General features: G+C 46.0%; 2 protein-coding genes across 14 annotated transcripts in view; one reads left to right on the plus strand and one right to left on the minus strand.

Annotated features, from left to right (window-relative positions):
- The window catches only part of TMEM53 (transmembrane protein 53), a 69,063-nt gene that overhangs the window by 19,873 nt on the left and 30,075 nt on the right, over positions 1 to 19,115 (plus strand). The gene's annotated exons all lie outside the window — the stretch shown is intronic.
- ARMH1 (armadillo like helical domain containing 1) overlaps positions 1 to 19,115 on the minus strand; it is a 49,784-nt gene that overhangs the window by 19,041 nt on the left and 11,628 nt on the right. For 10 of the 12 annotated variants that reach the window (XM_070609844.1, XM_070609841.1, XM_070609850.1 and 7 more), the window contains 6 exons: positions 16,587 to 16,711; positions 15,301 to 15,518; positions 10,014 to 10,082; positions 8,692 to 8,858; positions 7,635 to 7,831; positions 4,965 to 5,049 (listed from right to left, as the gene is read on the minus strand). In XM_070609844.1, coding sequence (XP_070465945.1) covers positions 4,965 to 5,049; positions 7,635 to 7,831; positions 8,692 to 8,858; positions 10,014 to 10,082; positions 15,301 to 15,506 — 724 coding nt within the window. In that variant the 5' untranslated portion in view covers positions 15,507 to 15,518; positions 16,587 to 16,711. The remainder of the gene's footprint in view (positions 1 to 4,964; positions 5,050 to 7,634; positions 7,832 to 8,691; positions 8,859 to 10,013; positions 10,083 to 15,300; positions 15,519 to 16,586; positions 16,712 to 19,115) is intronic. The other 2 variants (XM_070609853.1, XM_070609848.1) reach the window with 1 other exon arrangement.

The raw sequence follows: 19,115 nt of genomic DNA on the forward strand, positions 1-19,115 counted from the left end.
GTCTGAAGACCATCAATCCAAGGTCCGGGAGAAGAGCCTGCCGCGCTTTGCGGGCCAAAGCAGGTGTCTGGATTTCGGTCTAGGTGCAATGGCAAGCTAAGGAGTGACATCTAGTTTACATTTTAAAAGTCATCATTCTGGCTGCAGTGGGGGAATGAATTACAGGGGGACAGAGCAGAAGCAGGAAGATAAATTAGGGGACAGGCTGTGGATTAGCCCAGGGCGATCACAGTGGGGACGGGGAAGGTAAGTGGACATAGAGCCTAGAGGACTGGGTAACGATGGGATGGGGTGAGTGGTGAGAGAAAGCCGGTCATCTGGTACTAAGTCCTACATCTCTCACTTGAGCAGTTGGGTTGATGGTGGTACCTTTTACTGAAAACAGGAGGAAGAACAGGTTTGGGGAAGAAAATCGAGAGTTCTGTTTTGGCTATAAGTTTCAGATGCGTATTAGATATGGAGAGGAGGGGAGAGATCAGGGCTAGAGATACAGATTTGGTATCTGAATATATAACATATACATGATATTTAAAGCCATGGGACAGACAAAACCACACAGGGAGAAGGTGTAGAGATGGAGATGAGGAGAAGGCTGACCGAGAGTCTGGTGGAGAAATAGGAGAAACTGGCAAAGGAGACTGTGGCAAAACCAGTGGAGGAGGAAACTGGAAGTGGTGTCCCGGAAACCAAGAGAAGAGAGCGAGCTGCTTTTAACTAACTGGGTCAAAAGCAGCTGAGAGATCAAGGAGGAAGAAAATGGAAAGAACGAGTAGCTAGAAGGGAACTTGGGGTCGAGGAGGGGTATGCATCCCTAAACACTATAATTTAATTCTACCTTTTTGGGGGACATGTCTTTTAAATCTCTTTTAATCCACACATTACCAAGGAGGGGCTCTTTTCTAAGACGGGCGATACAGAGCAAATCTGCATGTCGGTGGAGATGATCTGCCAGGGAAAAAGGAAGGAGGTGACAGCAGAGGGAATGTGGGTCAGAGAGCAAGCAGAAGAGGTGGCCTGTGATAGGAGCAGGGACACTGTCGTAATGGGAGAGAGAGGAGAAGGTGAGCACTGGGTCAGGCAGGCTGGGATATTTGGAGGTGGGAAGATGGAGTTCTCAATGAAAAAGGAGGTGAGGCCGTCCCCTGGCTCCTCCACCACTGACACCCAGTGCAGGGGAAGCAGTCAGCAGACCCCCCAAGCCTCTTCATGTCCTATTGTCATCGGACTCCCCGTGAGAATTCCACCTTCCCAGTAGCCCTCTCGGGGGAAGGATGTCATCCCCCTCCACACACACACACACACACACACACACACACACACACACACTCTCCTTCCCCTCCTCCTTCCAAACCATTCATTTTTCTCCTCAATACAAACAAACACAAACAAAATCCCAGTACTTGACATAGTATTTGGCACACCACAGATGTTCAATCAATATTTGTTTTTAAAAAACAAACAAATCCTGCCCTTTTAAGGTTAGTCTGTTCAGCTATATCACACGCTCTTCTTGGTGACGGTCTTCTCTACCCTGACGGTTGCCATCATCCTGGGGGCTCCACCTTGGTCTTGCAATTTGGTGTCCTCAAACTTAGAAAAATTCATCTCTGATTCCCTCCAGTCACCACTGTTAGGACCACATCTAAGACCTGTCAGATCTGCCCTCCCTTGCTTTTGGAGGAGTTTCAGTGGAAGCTGAAAACTGTATTCTCTCCCTTAACTTCCATTCTACGGATCATGTGAAATAGTTCCCCCTACTGGACAATTGTCAGTTGTCATGCTGTGGTGGCTGTGTGTTGCTGTGACGCTGAAAGCTATGCCATTGGTATTTCAAATACCACCAGGGTCACCCATGGTTGACAGGTTTCAGTGGAGCTTCCAGACTAAGACAGACAAGGAAGAAGGACCTGGCCACCCACTTCTGAAAACATTGGCCATGAAAACCCTGTGAATAGCAGCAGAGCATTGTCTGATATAGTACCAGAAGGTGAGAGGATGGCGCAAAAAGACTGGGTAGGATTTCGCCCTGGTGTACACAGGGTCACTAGGAGTTGGAATTGACTTGACAGCACTAACAACAAAGTGGACAATCACTACATATGCATGCTCTATAGTCTCAGTTACATGAAGACAGTTTTGAAGTGCCAGTAAAAAAGAATCATTCATTCATTCAACAAACATTTCTTGAGCACCTGTTATGAGTCTGGCATATCTGAAATTATTTTGAGGTGCACAGTTTCACCATTATCACACAAGCAGACATCAAACCAAACAAAGGCAGTGACACAGCTTCATGCTCCTGCTGCCTCTGCCGGTGTTCGTTGTTACATAATAAATGCAGAGGGACTCTGAACTGGGCCAACATGGGAAGAAGCTGGGCCAGTGCCAACTCTGGAGGAGTTCACCAGCATAACTGAAGCTCAGCCACGTTTTCATAAATTTATTCAGCAAACTTCTACTGAGCACCCATAGATGAAGCAGACCCAGTCCCTGCCCTGAAGTTGCTCAGAGGCCTGGAGGAGAAAGGCGTACAGGCAAGTATCACTAACACGATGTGTGTGCAGTGCTCCCTCCCCCCGCCACAAGCACGGACCCAGGACCAGCCACACTCGAGGGACTGTGCTCAGGATATAAGGACAAAAACCACGAAAGCCGCACTGAAACTGTGCACAGCGTATGTAAAGGGCAGTTACTATTCAGGAGATAACTGCTCCAGGGGAGGGAGGTACAGAGGGGAGGAGGGCGCAAGGTGGTACAAAGGAAGGAGGGCTGACATTTGGGCAGGGGTTGACGGCAGGTCGGGGAAGGCCTCAGAGAAGACATGCGTAAGCTGAGAAGTGACGGATGAGAAGAAGTCGTCATGTTTGCCATGTGGCGGCGGGGTGGAGGGCGGGAGGTCTCATGCCACCCAATCTAGTCTCCTGGGGGTGGTTTGATTATGCTTCCTAACATGATCCCACTGCCAGGCCACTCCCTTGTTCCAGTGCCAGTGACAGCTCTCTGCTGCTAGGTCTGACCTTTACTCAGGCCCCTCCGCCCGCCCACCCCCTCACTGGCAACTCCTCCCCAGCTAGGGGACTCTGCTCCAGCTGGGAATCCATTTCAACATAGCATTACTTCTCACCACACAAGGTCCACACACCCACGCATACCTGCAGGGGTCAAACAAATACAAAATTGACAAAGCTGCTGAAGGAAAAATACGACTGACATTCAATTTCAATGCTGCCTCCAAAAAATAATCGAGATTGGAAGGGAGCCTGCAGACCTTTGTTGATCTTCCCCAGGGTCTCACTTGCATACCTAAACCCCTGTGCCTGCCTGCTCCTTCTGCCCCTCCCAGACTTCCAGGACCTGGGGCTCAGCCTGTCATTCTGGATACAGGAGTCCCGATACGTACTGATGCCCAGACCTTTCCTGCTTAAAGGGCCTCTCTGTCCTGGCCTCCTCAGCCCTGCCCACTCCCCCTTCCATAAGCCATCTCATTCTCTACACCCAGGCCATTCCCAGTCCTGTTCATTCTCTCTTCCTGGGGCCTCAGTGTCCAGCTAGATCAGCTCATTCCCATTTTGTTATCCGAACCACCTGCAAGGCCTCCCAACTGGCTTCCAGCCTCAGGTCTCCCTGTGGCTCTGGCCCACCATCTTCCCGAGGCAGTGCTTTCCCTCTCTCATGCCCCTTTCACTGTTCACTTTTCAATGGCTCCGTGCTGCCCACTGAGACAGTGCCACTACGCCATCTGATATTCAGGGTGCTCTGCAATCTGGTCCTGGCCTCCCTTTCTAGGTCTGCCTGGGCCGAGACCTCTGCAAACGTCCATCAAGTGATCTGCCTGTCACTCCCCATACACATCTTGTACTTCCCTATTTCTACGCCTTCCTTTATTCCATTCCCCTTTCCAGAATGCCCTCCTCTGCTCCTTTCTACCTTCCCACATCCTTCCCATTCTCCAAGGCTCAGCTCGACACCACCTTCTCAGTGAACCCTTCCTTGATCTCTCCTGTAGAAAACAGAATCTCCCTTCTCTGATCCACTATAGGAACAGGGAAGGAAATAACATCCTGTAAACATCTGTCACGTGCTACACGTTAAAAGCATATGCTTTGGAGTCAGACAGATCTGGTTTGAATCCAGTTAGCTGTGTAATCTTGGGAAGCATACTTAATCTCTCTGTGCTTCAATGCTTACGTTCGAAAAACATGAAAATACCTACTCCCATCATTCATTCATTTGAACATTCAAATACCTAATATGTGCCAGTCTCTGTACTCTTGTGGCTATTTTGAGAATTAAATGAAATGATGCATGGAAAGTGGCTGGCACATAGGGGTACTCAATAAATGAAAACTTTTTCTTTTTTTTAAGATTGGCACCTGAGCTAACAACTGTTGCCTTTTTTTTTTTTCTGCTTTATCTCCCCAAATTCCCCCGGTACATAGTTGTATATCTTAGTTGCATGTCCTTCTAGTTGTGTCATGTGGGATGCCGTGTCAACGTGGCCTGACGAGCAGTGCCATGTCTGCATCCAGGACCGGAACCGGCGAAACCCTGGGCTACTGCAGCAGAGTGTGCAGACTTAACCGCTCGGCCATGGGGCCAGCCCCTGAAAACTTTTTAATACTACCACTATCCAATTTAGTTTCTTAGAAAAAGGACAGTCCTCAGTGATTTCTGTTTAGAGGGGAAGCACCACAGAAGATTGGGAACCAGAGCCAGCTTTGGACCCAGGCAGATTCTAACAACTATTAAAGCACCATCTGGCTGATTCGGGGCACAGAATGTGACTGTCATTTTCTGAATAACTTGCCCGTCAATACCAATCCAGCACCTTCCATCCGCCAAGGCTAACCAGGACACTCAGCAACAAGGCTCTTTTTGAACAGGAGAAAACTTTTAAGAGCTAGTCTGCCTAGCTCTCACTGCCACCTTCTGCAACCTGGAGCAGACCCAGCCACCTCCCCTACCTTCATACTGGACTTCCAGGTGCATCGTGCGTAGTACCTTCAGCACGCAGTCCACGATGCTGGGGTGTGTGGCTCCAATGATTGACTGACAAGACAAACAACAGGACAAGGCGGTTACTCTCTAGAGCTTGTCCACCTGGAACAAATGAAAAACAGACTTCCAAAGAGGTAGGCAGCCTGGCTGAATGGGGAGAGGGAGGGCCGTGGGGAGTCACTGGGCCTTGGCCTGGCACCAGAGAGGTAAATTTCCTCTCAAGAGGAGGGGCAGAGATGGGCAGCCAAGAATTAGACTGAGCGTCTGGTGAAGTTGCCATTGAACGCTCTAGCTCAGGAGGCATGCAGTCAAGGCTAGCCGGCCACCTGCTAGAGGTGCAGGGACGAGTCAGCTGCCTTGCCAGGGGGAGGGCGGGCATAGGCCGGGGAGCGCATAACTCATCCAAGATCCTAAATCTTCTCTCCCTCAGGAACCTCTCCCAATTGGGCAATCAATCCTCTCTTCTACATCTTCAACCTTTGCCCACGTATTGGTTCCATCCTTTAGCTCTGAACATCCTCAAACTCACCCAGATTGAACAACATTGTCCTTCAACTCTGTCTTCTCTCACTGATGCTCGTTCTTTCCTTTACATCTAACCTTCGCAGGGGAAGCCACTTCTTCAGCTTCCATGCATCCTTTGACAGGCTGCTGCAATTTAATTTTTCCTGCCATAGGATGGTCCCCTAATTCACCAAAACTTTTCCTGCTGGGACCATCTTTTGGTTCTAGTGGTACCTAATCTCTCTGTTGTATTTGACCCAGTTGATCATGTCCTCCTTATTGAAACTCTTTTCCCTTCATTTGCACAGCCCTGTCTTTTTCCTGTTTTCCTTTTCTGGCTTTCATTGCTCTTTTTCAAAGAGCCAGGGTGGTTTATGGCAAGAATAAGGACTTTGGAGTTAGAGAGAGTTGGATTTAAATGCCCACTTAGTAAAGACCTCCTCCTTAGTGTGTGGCCTTTAATAAGTCATTGAACACCCCCTAAGACTCAGTTCCATCATCTTTAAAATGGGGGTAATAATATCTGCCTCCATCGGCTATTGTGAAGGCTAAAAGAAATAGCGTAAGTAAGCCCCTAACACAATGCCTGGCACGTAGGGGTCACTTAATAAATGGAAACTGAAAATAATAATGATAATTAGACTGTTTTGCTGGACCTTCTTCCTCAGCTCATCTCTTAAATGTTGGCAGTGTTCTCTCTCTTCTTACCTGGCACATTCTACCTGGGTGATCTTATTTACTTCCATTGTTTCCATTGCCACTTCTCTGCTCACAAAATCCGAACTGCCATCCTCATCTCGGGTGTTTCTCTGGAGCTTCAGATTTTTGTTTTCTACTGTCTAATGGACATCTCCACTAGATGTCCTGAACAGCAATTCCTCAACTGAACCAGGAATTGGAATTACTTGGGGAGCTTAAAAAGCAAAAGCAGGGCCTGGCCCTGTGGCTGAGTGGTTAAGTTCACATGCTCTGCTTCGGTGGCCCAGGGTTTCCCCAGTTGGGATCCTGGGCGCTGACATGGCACCGCTTGTCAAGCCATGCTGAGGTGGCGTTCCACATGCCACAACTAGAGGGACCCACAACTAAAAATACACAACTATGTACCGGCGGGGGGGGTGGGGGGGGGTGGGCGGGGGGGGGGGCTTTGGGGAGAAAAAGGAAAAATAAAATCTTAAAAAAAAAAAGCATTACCAAAGGCCTCCTGAGAGCTGTCAGATTCTTTGGGAGGGGGGCTCAAGATTCAGCACTTTTTGCACAAGTGACCTATCTATGTCTTCTGCAGCCAGCTTGGCCTGTTCCTAGACAGGCACTTGGGAGCCACCAAGGCTCATCAAGTTTATTGGGTCAAAACCTAACTCTTCCCAGATCAAATTGGTTTTTCCTGCTCTCTCCTGGTGGCACACAGCTCACCCTGCTGTCTGATCTAAGGTTGGGTGCCATCTTTGCCTCCTTTTCTTGTACTGCCCCAAATCCCATGCACTCTGTCTCTAAAATGTCTGTCCCATCTGTTTACCTCTATTCCCCCTCCCACAGTTCAGCACTTACCATCTCTCTGATCTCTTAACTGTCCCCCTGCCTCCAGCCCACCCTGGAGCTATTGTCAGGGCTTTTGATGGTTCGTCTCAAAACTACTCTTGGAGCCTCTCCTCCCTCCTTACTAGGCACGGTGTCTTCATGTGGTCACCATGCCCTACATCTGACTTTGCTCGCATTCCAGGGCACTGTCTGAGAGGCAGGCAGAAGCCAACAAGAGAAATGGAGCTTTCCCAAGCACTGGAGATCTGGCCTCTTCACTTACATGCTGTCTACAAATGCACTGTGATTCTTTCCCTATCCAATTGACTCTTTTAATCTTTTCTACAGTCCTTTCATCATCCTTGTTGCTTGTCTCAACCACTTTTAAGTCTGCCAACATCTTTCTGATCCTTAAGTAAACAGGACAAATCACTCTGCTGGGAGACATGAACTCTCTGCCCTGCCTTGGCCTTCTGGAAGTAGCGCTGATTGAACAGCAGACATGCAGTGGGAGGCTGAGCTATGTTTCTCATGCCTGCGTGGAGCGCCGCTGTGGAAGGTAATTGTAAGATTACTGTGTTTGAATCAGAACCACAGGAGCGTGTGCCTGGGCTCACCTGGGCAGTCCTGAGAGTCTGCAGGGACAGCTGCTGAGCTTTCGGGGACGCACAGGGCAGCAAAGCTATTAGACCTTTGTATACTTGATTCTGGTACTTGGGATTACCGTGGACCAAAGAATCCAACAGAACTTGCACTTCTTCCTGGGTCTCTTCTGACTTAGACTTTGCCAAAAATTCTGCTATGGATCGTACACCTGAGCAAAGAAGAGAGGAAATGCTAAATTGGAAGGGACTTATGAAAACAATCCTCACTCCAGATTATATAATATGAGGTAATAGGATTAAAATTGGAAAGCGTGCATTTTTGAATGCTAAATGGTAACTAACATCTGTGTCGCGCTCACCAGTTTACTAAATGTTTTGAGAAATACTACTGCATTTAATCTCAGAAACTTTACCCAGAGGGAGGTGCTAGTCCCACTTAATGGATAAATACACTGAGGCTCAGAGAGGCCATGGGGAGACAGAGGAGAACCATGAGGAAAGTGCAGTGAGGGAAGTGCTTTGAAAAAGGGCTGCATGGGGATGGCATCTCCTTTACATGCCTCCATCAGAGCACTTGAGAGAACATACTGAAATCACTGGATTATCTACCTTTCTCACCACACTGTAAGCTATTTGAGGACAAGGACTGTATTTCATTCATCTTTGTATTCTCAGTACCTTAGCATATACCTAGCTCACACATTCAATGGTTTTATTTCAATTTTATTTCTAGAGTTATTCATAACTCACTTAATTTCACAAAGGACTTTTAGGCAATGGCTCAATAAATCTTTGTTGAAAGGATGCATGAAAGAGGATATATTTAAAATGGAGAAGTATTTCCAAAACCACCATGGAAAGATTTGAGCAAATGATGACTCAGGAAAATCATAAACCTGGGTCTTCTGGTGGTGACATGAACAGGAGCTAATTGAGTCCACTGTACACAATGCTTCCCGTGCAACCAGTTCCATGACGCATTTTCCTACAGCAGTGCGGAGTGCTGCCACCCTAAACCCAGGCCCTAGGAGACACGGGAATTAACATCCTTATCATACATAGTACCCACCATAGCTTTCACAAATGAGCTCCTTGTACTTCCTGCCAGAGTTTGCAACAACCTGAAGTAGCTTGATGGATTCCTTCTTGTCCTCCTCCTTGATCTTCTCCAGCCCAAGTATTTCCAAGAGTGTTAAGACACCTCCAACCTCAAGAAATTCTATAAGGTACCGATTACTGTCCAGAGGGATAGAAGAGTAGAAATAAGCCACTTGTCAAGTTCCTTGGCGCTAACGTTTCTAAGGGCATCTCAAGGACCTTTCCTTACATACTCTGCCTTCCTATGCAGGAAGTGTGCATGGGTAAAGTAACACAATAGTTTGGAAATTTTTTCTTCTAGCAGGAAATGTAAAAGCTAAATACAATGGACGTTTCTTGTGTTTGGCTTTCCAGCATCTGTTCCTCTTCTTCTTGAAATAGTACCTCAGCTGTCCCTTGGGGAATCACCCCCCTGCCACTCACGGGCCATGTGTTTTTGGTGACAGGGCACGTGATCCTTTGGACTGCAGTAATTGCTGTTGTTTTGTTTTTTTTTTTTTGAGGAAGATTAGCCCTAAGCTAATATCTGCTCCCAATCCTCCTGCTTTTGCTGAGGAAGACTGGCCCATCTTCCTCTATATGTGGGATGCCTGCCACAGCATGGCTTGCCAAGCAGTGCATAGGTCTGCACCCGGGATCCGAACCGGCGAACCCCAGGAAACCAAAGCAGAACATGAGAACTTAACTGTTGCACCACTGGGCCGGCCCCAGGACTGCAGTAATTGGTTGGGGCCAGGCATGTTGGGACCTATGTTTGTCCAATGAGGCTCAAAGCCCAGGACTCTCTTGGGAACCCTGGGGAAAGACATGCTCTCTTTTTGGTGTGGCTGAGCTAGAAGGATGCATGTCTGGAGCTTCTGAGGACCACAGCACATGGAGGCCTATGAACACAGAGGAGAAGAGAGCTGAGAAATGGAGAAAAAGAGAGAGGGAGCAACCAGGTACTGATGACATTTTTTGAGCCCCTGGATCCAGTCAGGCTTGAAATAGAGATTTCTACCCTCTGGGCTTTCCAATTAAGTGAGCTAATAAATTTCCCTTTTTCCTGATCTGAGTTGGTTTTCTATAATTCACAACCAAGAAGGTGCTGACTAGTCAAGTGTCAATGGAGAACATGGGATGGAGGGGCAGCTAGAGCAGCACCACATCTGACACCACCCCTGGGCCCATCCCGAGGGCTACTAGGTACCCCCTGATAACTGGAGGCCCTGGTCCCATTTGGTAGGAATGCCAAGGACACCATGAGCCCCATATGCAACTGAGACCCCATAATTTCTCTAGAATAGAACTCACCTGCTTACAGCTGACAAGAAGATGCCAATGGACCTTAAAAGCTTATCTAAACATGAGCCAGTCATATAGCTGTATAATAAGTTAAAGAGTGAATTTCAGGGTGGTTTTCCACAGAGAGACCAGATCCTGTGTCTGATCCCTGACACCACCTATGGCCCAGGATGAACAACAGCTGAACTATGTCCTTCATCTGAGAGGGGCCACCAGGTTGAAGGGGAAGTGGTAACACACACAGGGTAGGGGGAAGAGGGAGTGCTGGCGGGCATGTTCATGGTCCTCCAGGAAGCTTTTCTGGGGTAGTTCGGCCACCTTGGCTCTGACAGGCCCCCTAGAGAGCAAGGAAGTTCTGATGAATAAAAGGTGCATGGAGAAAGCTGGGGGTCAATTTTCCAAGTCTCTCTATGCCATGAACGTTGCATCCTTGGGTCTTAGCCCAGTTCATTACTTTGTGCCTCATTTTTAGACTTCTCTAAAAATAACCAGCTTTATCATTAATTCTCAATTTTGTACTTGCTCAAAGCTTTACACTGGAGGTCACTATCTTTATGAAGAATCGCGTGTCTCCCTAATAAGAACGACAGGAGATGGTGGAAAAATTAAACTCTGATTTAAAACAACCTAAGTATTTAGTGTTATTTTTTAATGTGAGCTTTTGCAAAAACCTTCATTGTAATAAAGCACCCAGAGCACGCATCAGCTGGGATACAAGGTATGAAATCAAGCTACAACAGAAAAGGAACCAGTCAACAATTACTAGGCTCATAACACATCACAGGCTCTTAGAACACTTAAGAAATTAGCTGAAATTATTGCAGCTCATGGAGGATGACTGAGAGCTTCCAAGACTGATAAAGGCTAATGTAATGGGTTGGAGGTAATGGCGCTTTGTTGCAGGGGAGGGTGCGTGAGGCAAATTATCTCTGCTGCACCCTGGTTCCCAGGATGCCAATAGAAGTAGAGACAGATTGGCTCATTAGGAAAGGCTCTTTACTGCAAACACAGTGCTTGCTCTGGAGCCAGGCTCCCCTGCCTGTTGCCACTGTAGCTGGGAGCCAGGCTATCAGCCCACACGGGACTCTCTGTATTCCTACATTGTCCTCCACCCTGCTCCCCCAAAGCCCCAGCCCCCATTCCTGTCTTAGTACCTCCTCCTCTTGTCTTCAGTTACCAGGAAGGCTGACCAACTTTTGTCACCTTCTTTTCTTCTGTCCCAGGTTAGTCTAATTTTCACAGCCACTCACTATACATATTTCTGGTCCGTTATTTCCAGCAATTAGTTCCAGAAGTTTGCCACAGTAGCAGCAGGAGCTAACAAGTACTAAGCATTTATTGTGTGCCATGCACTGTGCTAACTGCTTGGCTTGCATTGTCTCGTTTAATCCTCCCCACACCCAGCAGTGGGTGCTATTACTATCTCCGTTGACTTCATGAGGAAACAATCTCAGACAGCTTAATGACCTGTCCAAGGTCCCCAAGTTAGCTGATGGAACCAGGGTTTGGACCTAGGCAGTCTAACTCCAAGTCAGTGTTCTTACTGTCAGGCTTTCCTGTGACCTTGTGATATAACAGAGAAAACAGACTGGTTGAGGTAACCCCATCTCTCCTCCACAGCCCTCCAGGTATGGTGGATTTTGAAGGCAAACAAATCAATCTAGCATCATTATGTTGGGTTGGAGGGAGTGGGGCTATTTATGCAGACTATCTCCCTGTAGGGTGTTGGAGGTGGAACTGTGGGTCTGCACTGTCCACTGGGTGGGAGACACTGAAGCAGAGTGGATGGTGTATGCGCTTTGGACCAGACAGACCCTGAGTCAAACCTTATCTCTGCCATTCACTAGTAAATTACTCAGCCTTTTCAAGGCTCACCTTTCTTATCTATAAAATGGGATAATACCAATCACTTATTAGGCTTGGTGGTAGGCTCCATTGAGATAATATTTATACATCACATAGCTCAGTGCCTAGAGCATAAAAAGACTCAATAAATGGTAATAATAATTTTGTCATTATAATATATAAATCCTTAGTTTTACTGATCTATTCTGGTAGTTCAAGGTTAAAAAAGGGTTTTGAGGCTTATGTGGAAGGTGACAATTAATTTTGCAAAACATAATGATGCTATATTGATTTGTTTTCCTTCAAAATCCACCATACCTGGTGGGCTGTGGGGGAAGGTGGGGTTACCTCAGCCAGTCTATTTTCTCTGTTGTATTACAAGGTCACAAAAAGTTATGAAACTATGAATAATTTCAGGTGCAGAAATGGAACATATGACTACATATTAAAAGGGTGGTTCATTCATTCATTCAATCAGCATTGGCGGTGTCCACTCACGTTGGGCCCTCTGATTGGCACGTAGGATATGGAGGAGAACGATACCATGAATAAGTACAATGACTGAGTAAGAAAGGAAGTGGGCTCAACGCAGAATTCTGGGAAACACTAACATTTAAGGGATGGGTAGGAAAGATCCCACAATAGTGACCGAGAAATAGCAATGGGAGAAGGTGGAGAAGACAGCTTAAGAAGGGACAGTGGGCAAGCAGGGCCGGGGCTGGGGTGAGGTGAGTGAGGTACTTGCTTTGGGTGAGAAATTTAAGAGGGCACCAAAAAACTCAGTAACCAAATAATATTTCAATGCACTATTTTAAAAATCAAAATTAACACAAAAAAATCCATGATGAATAAAATATTAAAATTTTAAGTAAAGATAGGATCTGACCCTGCCTCACCCACCTCATCCTGTGGTCAAATGGAAAATGTTGTTAAGCAAGATAAGGAAGAAAAAGGTAGTTTAGACTTGGTGACAAAGAGGTTGCTGATAACCTTGGTGAGGTTAGTGTCATGAGTTTTGGGGACGAAGCCAGATTTATAGGTGCTGATGTTTCTCCAAGCATCATCTTTGGACCCCAGGCATCAGAGTCACCCAGGGTGCTTATGAGAAATAAAAGGTCCAGGGATCCTCTCTCAATCTACTAAATCAGAAGCTTTGGGGTGGGGAAATAGACTGGTAATCTGCTTTTTAAACCTCTTTTTTTTTCGGTGGGGAAGATTCGCCCTGAACTAACATCTGTGCCAATATTTCTCTATTTTGTATGTGGGATGCCTCCATAGCACGGCTGATGAGTGGAGTAGGTCTGCACCTGGGACCCAAACCCATGAAAGCAGAATGTGTGGAATTTTAACCACTTGGCCATGGGGCCGCCCCCTAAACCTCTTTTATGCACGCTAATGTCTGAGAACATTGGGTCAATCTAAAGATGTATTCAGTGGTATTCCATTTGGCCTGTGTTCTAGGCCTGAGTCTGATTAATAATTTTATCAATGATTTAAGTGTAAGAAAGAAAGCTGTGTCTATTTAAGCCTTTAGTTCTGTTCAGTGAACATGTATTAAGCATCCATTATGGGCCAGGTATTGTGCTAGGTGTTAGCAACAAAGAAATGAATAGAACAGATGCAATTCCTGCCCTTGGAGAGTTTACAATCCAGTGGGGGCAGAGACATATTAAGCAGGCAATAGGAATAAAATGTGACGACTATTAAGATGGAGGAAGTGCTATGAGTATATATAAGAGAGGAACCTAAGCCAGTCTGGAGCTCAGAAAAGGGCTTCCTAAGAAGGTGACGTCTAAATTGAGACCTGAATAATGGAGTAGGGATTAGACAAATAAGGAGGAGGTGTAGAGAAGAGGAGAGGGTTCAAGCAAAAAGAAAAATACATAATAAAAGCTTCTGAGATGAATCCATAGAATGCTATGGGCACACAAAGCAGGAATATCCTCAAATCCCCCCATCACTCAAACCATCACCTCAATGGTGACCAAATCTGTCTTCAGCCCCAGTCTGCCTCTGGAGCTCCTGAGCACAGGCAGCTGAAACACAACATATCCCAAACCAAACTTATCTACTCCCAAACTCGCTCTTGTATTCTCTTCCTACACAATGGCACCCCATTCACTCAGTTTCCAAGCCAGAAACATGAGAGTCATTCCATGGGATATAAGGGAGATGGTTGTGGGATTAACAGGTATGGAACTCAGATTCCAGAGAGAAATTTGGGCAGGGGTACACATTTGAGAGTCTTTAAACTGGAGTGGTGTTGACATCATGACAACAGATTAGAACACTCAGAGAGAATCTGAGTGAGCAGACAAGAGGGATGCAGAAGAAACACCAACATTTAAGGGATGGCTGAAGAGGAGAATAAACGGACAGAAACAAAGGAGAAAACCACGGGAATTGGTATCACAGACACCAAGGGAAGAGTGGTGTTTTTTTTTTTTGTGATATGGTCTATATGTGCTTCTTTTTCTTTCTTTGTTTTTTTATTGAGGTATAATTGACAGGTAACATTATATTAGTTTCAGGGAAGAGTGTTTTGAGAAGTGGGTTGATTGACAAATGCAACTGGATGGTCATGTATAAGGACCAAGGATGTAGTTACTGGGTTTTGCCATTAGAAAATCATTAATCACCTTGTCAACACCCGCATCAGTGGAGGAGGGTACAGAAGTCAGACTGCAGCGGGTGAAGGAGAAAAGGGAGGTGAGGAAGTGAAGACAGGGAAGCCAAACAACCTTTTCAAGAAGCTTCATCATGAAGGGCAGGAGCTAGGTGCAACATAGACAGGGACTGAATTACAATTTTTAAGGTAGAAGATTTGAGCATATATAAATGCTGATGAAAAAGCTGGTAATGAGGCAAAAATGAAGGCTATAGAGAAAGAATAAAGTCCCTAAGGAGATGGGAGAGGATTCAAGTGCAGGACAGATAGAGGATTAGCCCTGGACAGAAGGAACACCCACTTCAACTATGATGGAAGCAAAAGAGGTTAGGAGTGAGAATGAGGATGTACCAGTAGGTTGGGAAGATAGGAAGTTGAGGGAGTTCTTGACTTTGGGGATGATATATTTTTTTTTTTTGAGGAAGATTAGCCCTGAGCTAACTGCTGCCAATCCTCCTCTTTTTGCTGAGGAAGACCGACCCTGAGCTAAGATCCATGCCCATCTTCCACTACTTTATACATGGGACGCCTACCACAGCATGGTGTGCCAAGCAGTGCCATGTTCGCACCTGGGATCTGAACCGGCGAACCCTGGGCCACTGAAGCGGAAGGTGCGCACTTAACCGCTGCGCCACTGGGCCAGCACCAGGGATGATATTTTGATCACCAGTTGTCCTGTTCTAAAATCTCAGAGAGAATCAAGAGAAGGGCTCCCTCAACAATCGTCGTTCCTTTTTTTCTTTTGAAGATTGTCTATTTTTTTTTCTGTTCAGCAAAGGATACGTGAGTCTAAGCCAGGTGGTCAAGCGCACCAGGAACAAGCTGGCTCCCTGGGAAAACTCCTGCTCCAGTTCAGGGGCAGTCTTGCCTTGGTTGGTTTCAATGAAACTGTCGAGGATGTGACTCCTTGCGACTTTGCCGGCGTTGTCCCAATCTTGTAAAAAACTCAAGAGCCGGCTAATTGCTGCCTGTTCCTTTATAGAGGTCATGGTCAATCAGTTCTGAAGTTGGTTACAGAGGGAGGGAAAACAGACAGGTTACCAAAATATTTAGAACCACGCAAGTCCTGCAGCTTACTCAATGGGTTTTGCTTTTCCAGCAGTCACCTGGAGGCAGGGTGAGCCTCTGTCATCCACACGGATGTAGTGACATTCAAAATACACCTCTAGGACTCAGCACCTGCTGCTCGAACAGGGAGCATCTAGCTGTGTTGTAATGGAATTAAGAATATTAAGGTAATAAATATCTGCTTCACGTTTAAGAGCTAAATGTTACCTCTTTGGCTTCCCTGCTGATGCTAGCAACTAAAAGGACCACAGGTTCTGGCTAAGATGAAGGTGCTTGCTAAAAACCTGGGACTCCCTCGGCCCTCACTTCATATAGAGTCAGAGATTTGGGGTCTTTAGATACCAGGCCCCCTCTTACGCCCATCAGCCAAGGTAACTGCCCCTTCACCTCATACCTTGGGCTTTTATACTAATTCTCTTAAAAACAACTTTTAAAGAAAGTTAGTGGGAAGAACAAGTTCCTATTGTATAGTTGGATTAATGGGCTGTGGTTTGTAGGAGTCTGTGTCCTTGGGAGAGTGTTTTCAGTGGGGGAGGGAGGGTTTAAAATAAACCCGTTTTCCAAAAATAGTTGTGATTGAAAGTGTTATTATCCATAACAAATGTTAGTGCTGATGGGAAAGAGGCATGTGTGATTCCTTTGTCTAACAGACAAGTGAAAGTCATATTTCACATTATCATGGGGTTTTCTGTGATTTACAGAATATTTGTGAAACATTACTTGCAGAGGCCATGATTGATATGGAGAGAACAGCTTGTATGTAAGGGAGATGTGTATTTCACGAAGACTGTTCAACATGAAATTTACAGTCCCATAAAGTGCTTCTACATCTTTGCCAGAGATCTAGTTAAAAGGACTTTACAGTCTGAAACATCCTAAAATTGATTCTAAATTAACGTTTCCTCACATGTATTTGAGATATTGACGGGGCCCAGCTATCAGAATTTTATTAGGATGCAATAATCTGAGGCATGCTGAGACAGACATACATACACACCAACCTCCACTACTCCCCAGAGGACACTGGAGATGTGCTCCCAGGAAGGGCGTCCACGTAGCCTCGGGGTTGGAGACAACCACAAAATCCTGTCAGCCTTAACAGCCACGTGAATGACTGTGGATCAACCTAAACACAAAAAGGACCAAACTCCTCATGGGATCAAGCATCAATCACAGAATGACATTACAACCCTAAGGCTGTGAATAACTTTCAGAGGCTGTGGCCACCTTCAACAGCCAAACTGGCCTCAAGAAAACGGGGATGAGCAGCTGTTCTAGACCCCAAGGAGGAGGGGTTGAAACACCACCATTCGCTTTACAGGCAGGAAAGCACCCGATCCCCCTGCCCCGCCATGGATGGACCCTCTCTAGCATCAAAACTCAAAGTGCTATCAGAGATGCACCTAGAAATTCTAGGAGACCGAGTGTGGGAAACTTCAGCTGGACACTCCACATTATGGCCCCTGGAAGCTTCTTTGGATCTTGGTTCTCCCCTATCTGCTTCTTGTTTTAACAGGAAAAGAAAACCAACAAATGGCAGCTTTAAAGGTCACAGTGATACAGCCGTAAATCAGTAAATTTGTAGTGAAGGCACACCATGAGGCACTCTGCAAGGTGCTGTGGGAGATGCGGAGGTGAGCACGGCACTGCCAGGGCCCTCGAGGAGCTCCGAATCTTGTGGTAGAGTGGAAGAATATGAGAATTGGAGTCAGACTGGGTTCAAGGCCCAGCTCCCCACTTGCTATTTGCAATCCTCCAGTCTCATTCCAGAGGCAACCACTTTCAACTCTTTTGGCTATTTCTTCTGGTGTTTACCTCCAATATTTCCAAAAAATGAGTTTACAGTACTTGCTATGGGCTGAAGTGTGTCCCTCTCACCTCCAAATTCATATGTCGAAGTCCTAATCCCAGGACCTCAGAATATGGCTGTATTTGGAGGTAGGGTTTTTAAACAGGTAATTAAGTTCAAATGAAGTCATTAGGGTGGGCCCTAATCCAATATAACTGCTATCCTCGTAAGAAGAGCTTAGGCACGGACACATGAAGAGGGAAGGCCATGTGAAGACACCATCTACAAGCCAAGGAGAAACGTCTCGGAAGACGCCAACCCTGGGACACCTTGATCTTGGACGCATGGATCAGAGCCTCCAGAACTGTGAGATAATAAATTTCTGTTCTTTAAGCCACCTGGTCTGTGCCACCTTGCTATGGCAGCCCTAGCAAACTAATACATTACTATTACTTGATTTATCAATTTTAGGCACCATTTATTTCTTATTCTGGCAGTTGAGGAATTAGCTGTCTTGCACGACTCTAACCCCCATTTTTTCTCCCCTTATCTTCATCATATAGTTTTCCACAATTTATGGTTAAATCAATAGTTAGTTTACGTTATTGACCAAGTAAATAAACACTGTTCACCCAAGCTGTAAACTATTATTACATTTTCTTTCCTTACAAGTTGGTTTTACCTGGAGTTAATAATTGTTTCTTTCTTCAATTGTTTAGTTTTCTAAGTACCTAGAGCTATTTTCTTCCGAATGTTCCAAACACATAGCAATGTTTTTTCTAAGTGTTCAACTCCTAACTCAACAGTTCCATCTGGTCTCTGGAGACCTCTGTCCCACAGACCTCTGTCTTTCTGTTCCAGTTTGCACTGGTTGCTCCCTAAGCCTGGTACACCAATGTCGTCCTGGGATTTCCTTTTGCCAGTCTTCTCTGTTGACTGCCCTATTTCCTGGATCCAACTCTTCCTCCTTCTTGGTTTACTCTCTAGTTTTGTTGAAGCACATTCTCCAGTAACCTCCTAAGAAATGAAAATTATTTTTTGTGTGTCCTTGAAAGTCTGAAAGAACTTTGACTTTGTGCTGGATTGCTTGGGGATTGAATTCCATGTTACCAATAAGCTTCCCTGGGATTGAGCTTCCCCAATGCTGCTGTTGAGACTTCTGATGTCATCCTGATTCCTGTGTCTTTCTTTGTCTGTGTCTTGTTTTTTCACTCTTGATACTTTTAAAACCTTTTCTGACACTGTATGATGATATGCCTTGGTGCAGGTCTTTTTCATTTATTACACTAGGCCCTTGGTGGGCTTTTATTATTTTTTTTTCTTTGAGGAAGATTAGCCCTGAGCTAACTACTGCCAATCCTCCTCTTTTTGCTGAGGAAGACTGGCTCTGAGCTAACATCCATGCCCACCTTCCTCTACTTTATATGTGGGATGCCTTCCACAGCATGGCTTTTTGCCAAGCAGTGCCATGTCCGCACCTGGGATCTGAACCTGCGAACCCCGGGCCGCCAAGAAGCAGAATGTGTGAACTTAACTAACCATGGCGCCACCAGGCCGGCCCCCTTTTTTTTTGGTGGGCTCTTTTAATCAGGCGCTGTGGCCTTCAGTTTTTGGAAATTTCATCAGGCCGCAACTAGTCTTTACATTGAAGAACTCATAAATGTCACTCAGTGGAGGGGTTTTTTTTCTTCCTGGGGTCCTCCAGGCGTCTGGAGACTTTTCTACTTCCCCAGGGAGGGTG

This window comes from Equus przewalskii, chromosome 2 (genome assembly GCF_037783145.1).
Source record: "Equus przewalskii isolate Varuska chromosome 2, EquPr2, whole genome shotgun sequence".
Lineage (NCBI taxonomy): Eukaryota > Metazoa > Chordata > Mammalia > Perissodactyla > Equidae > Equus > Equus przewalskii.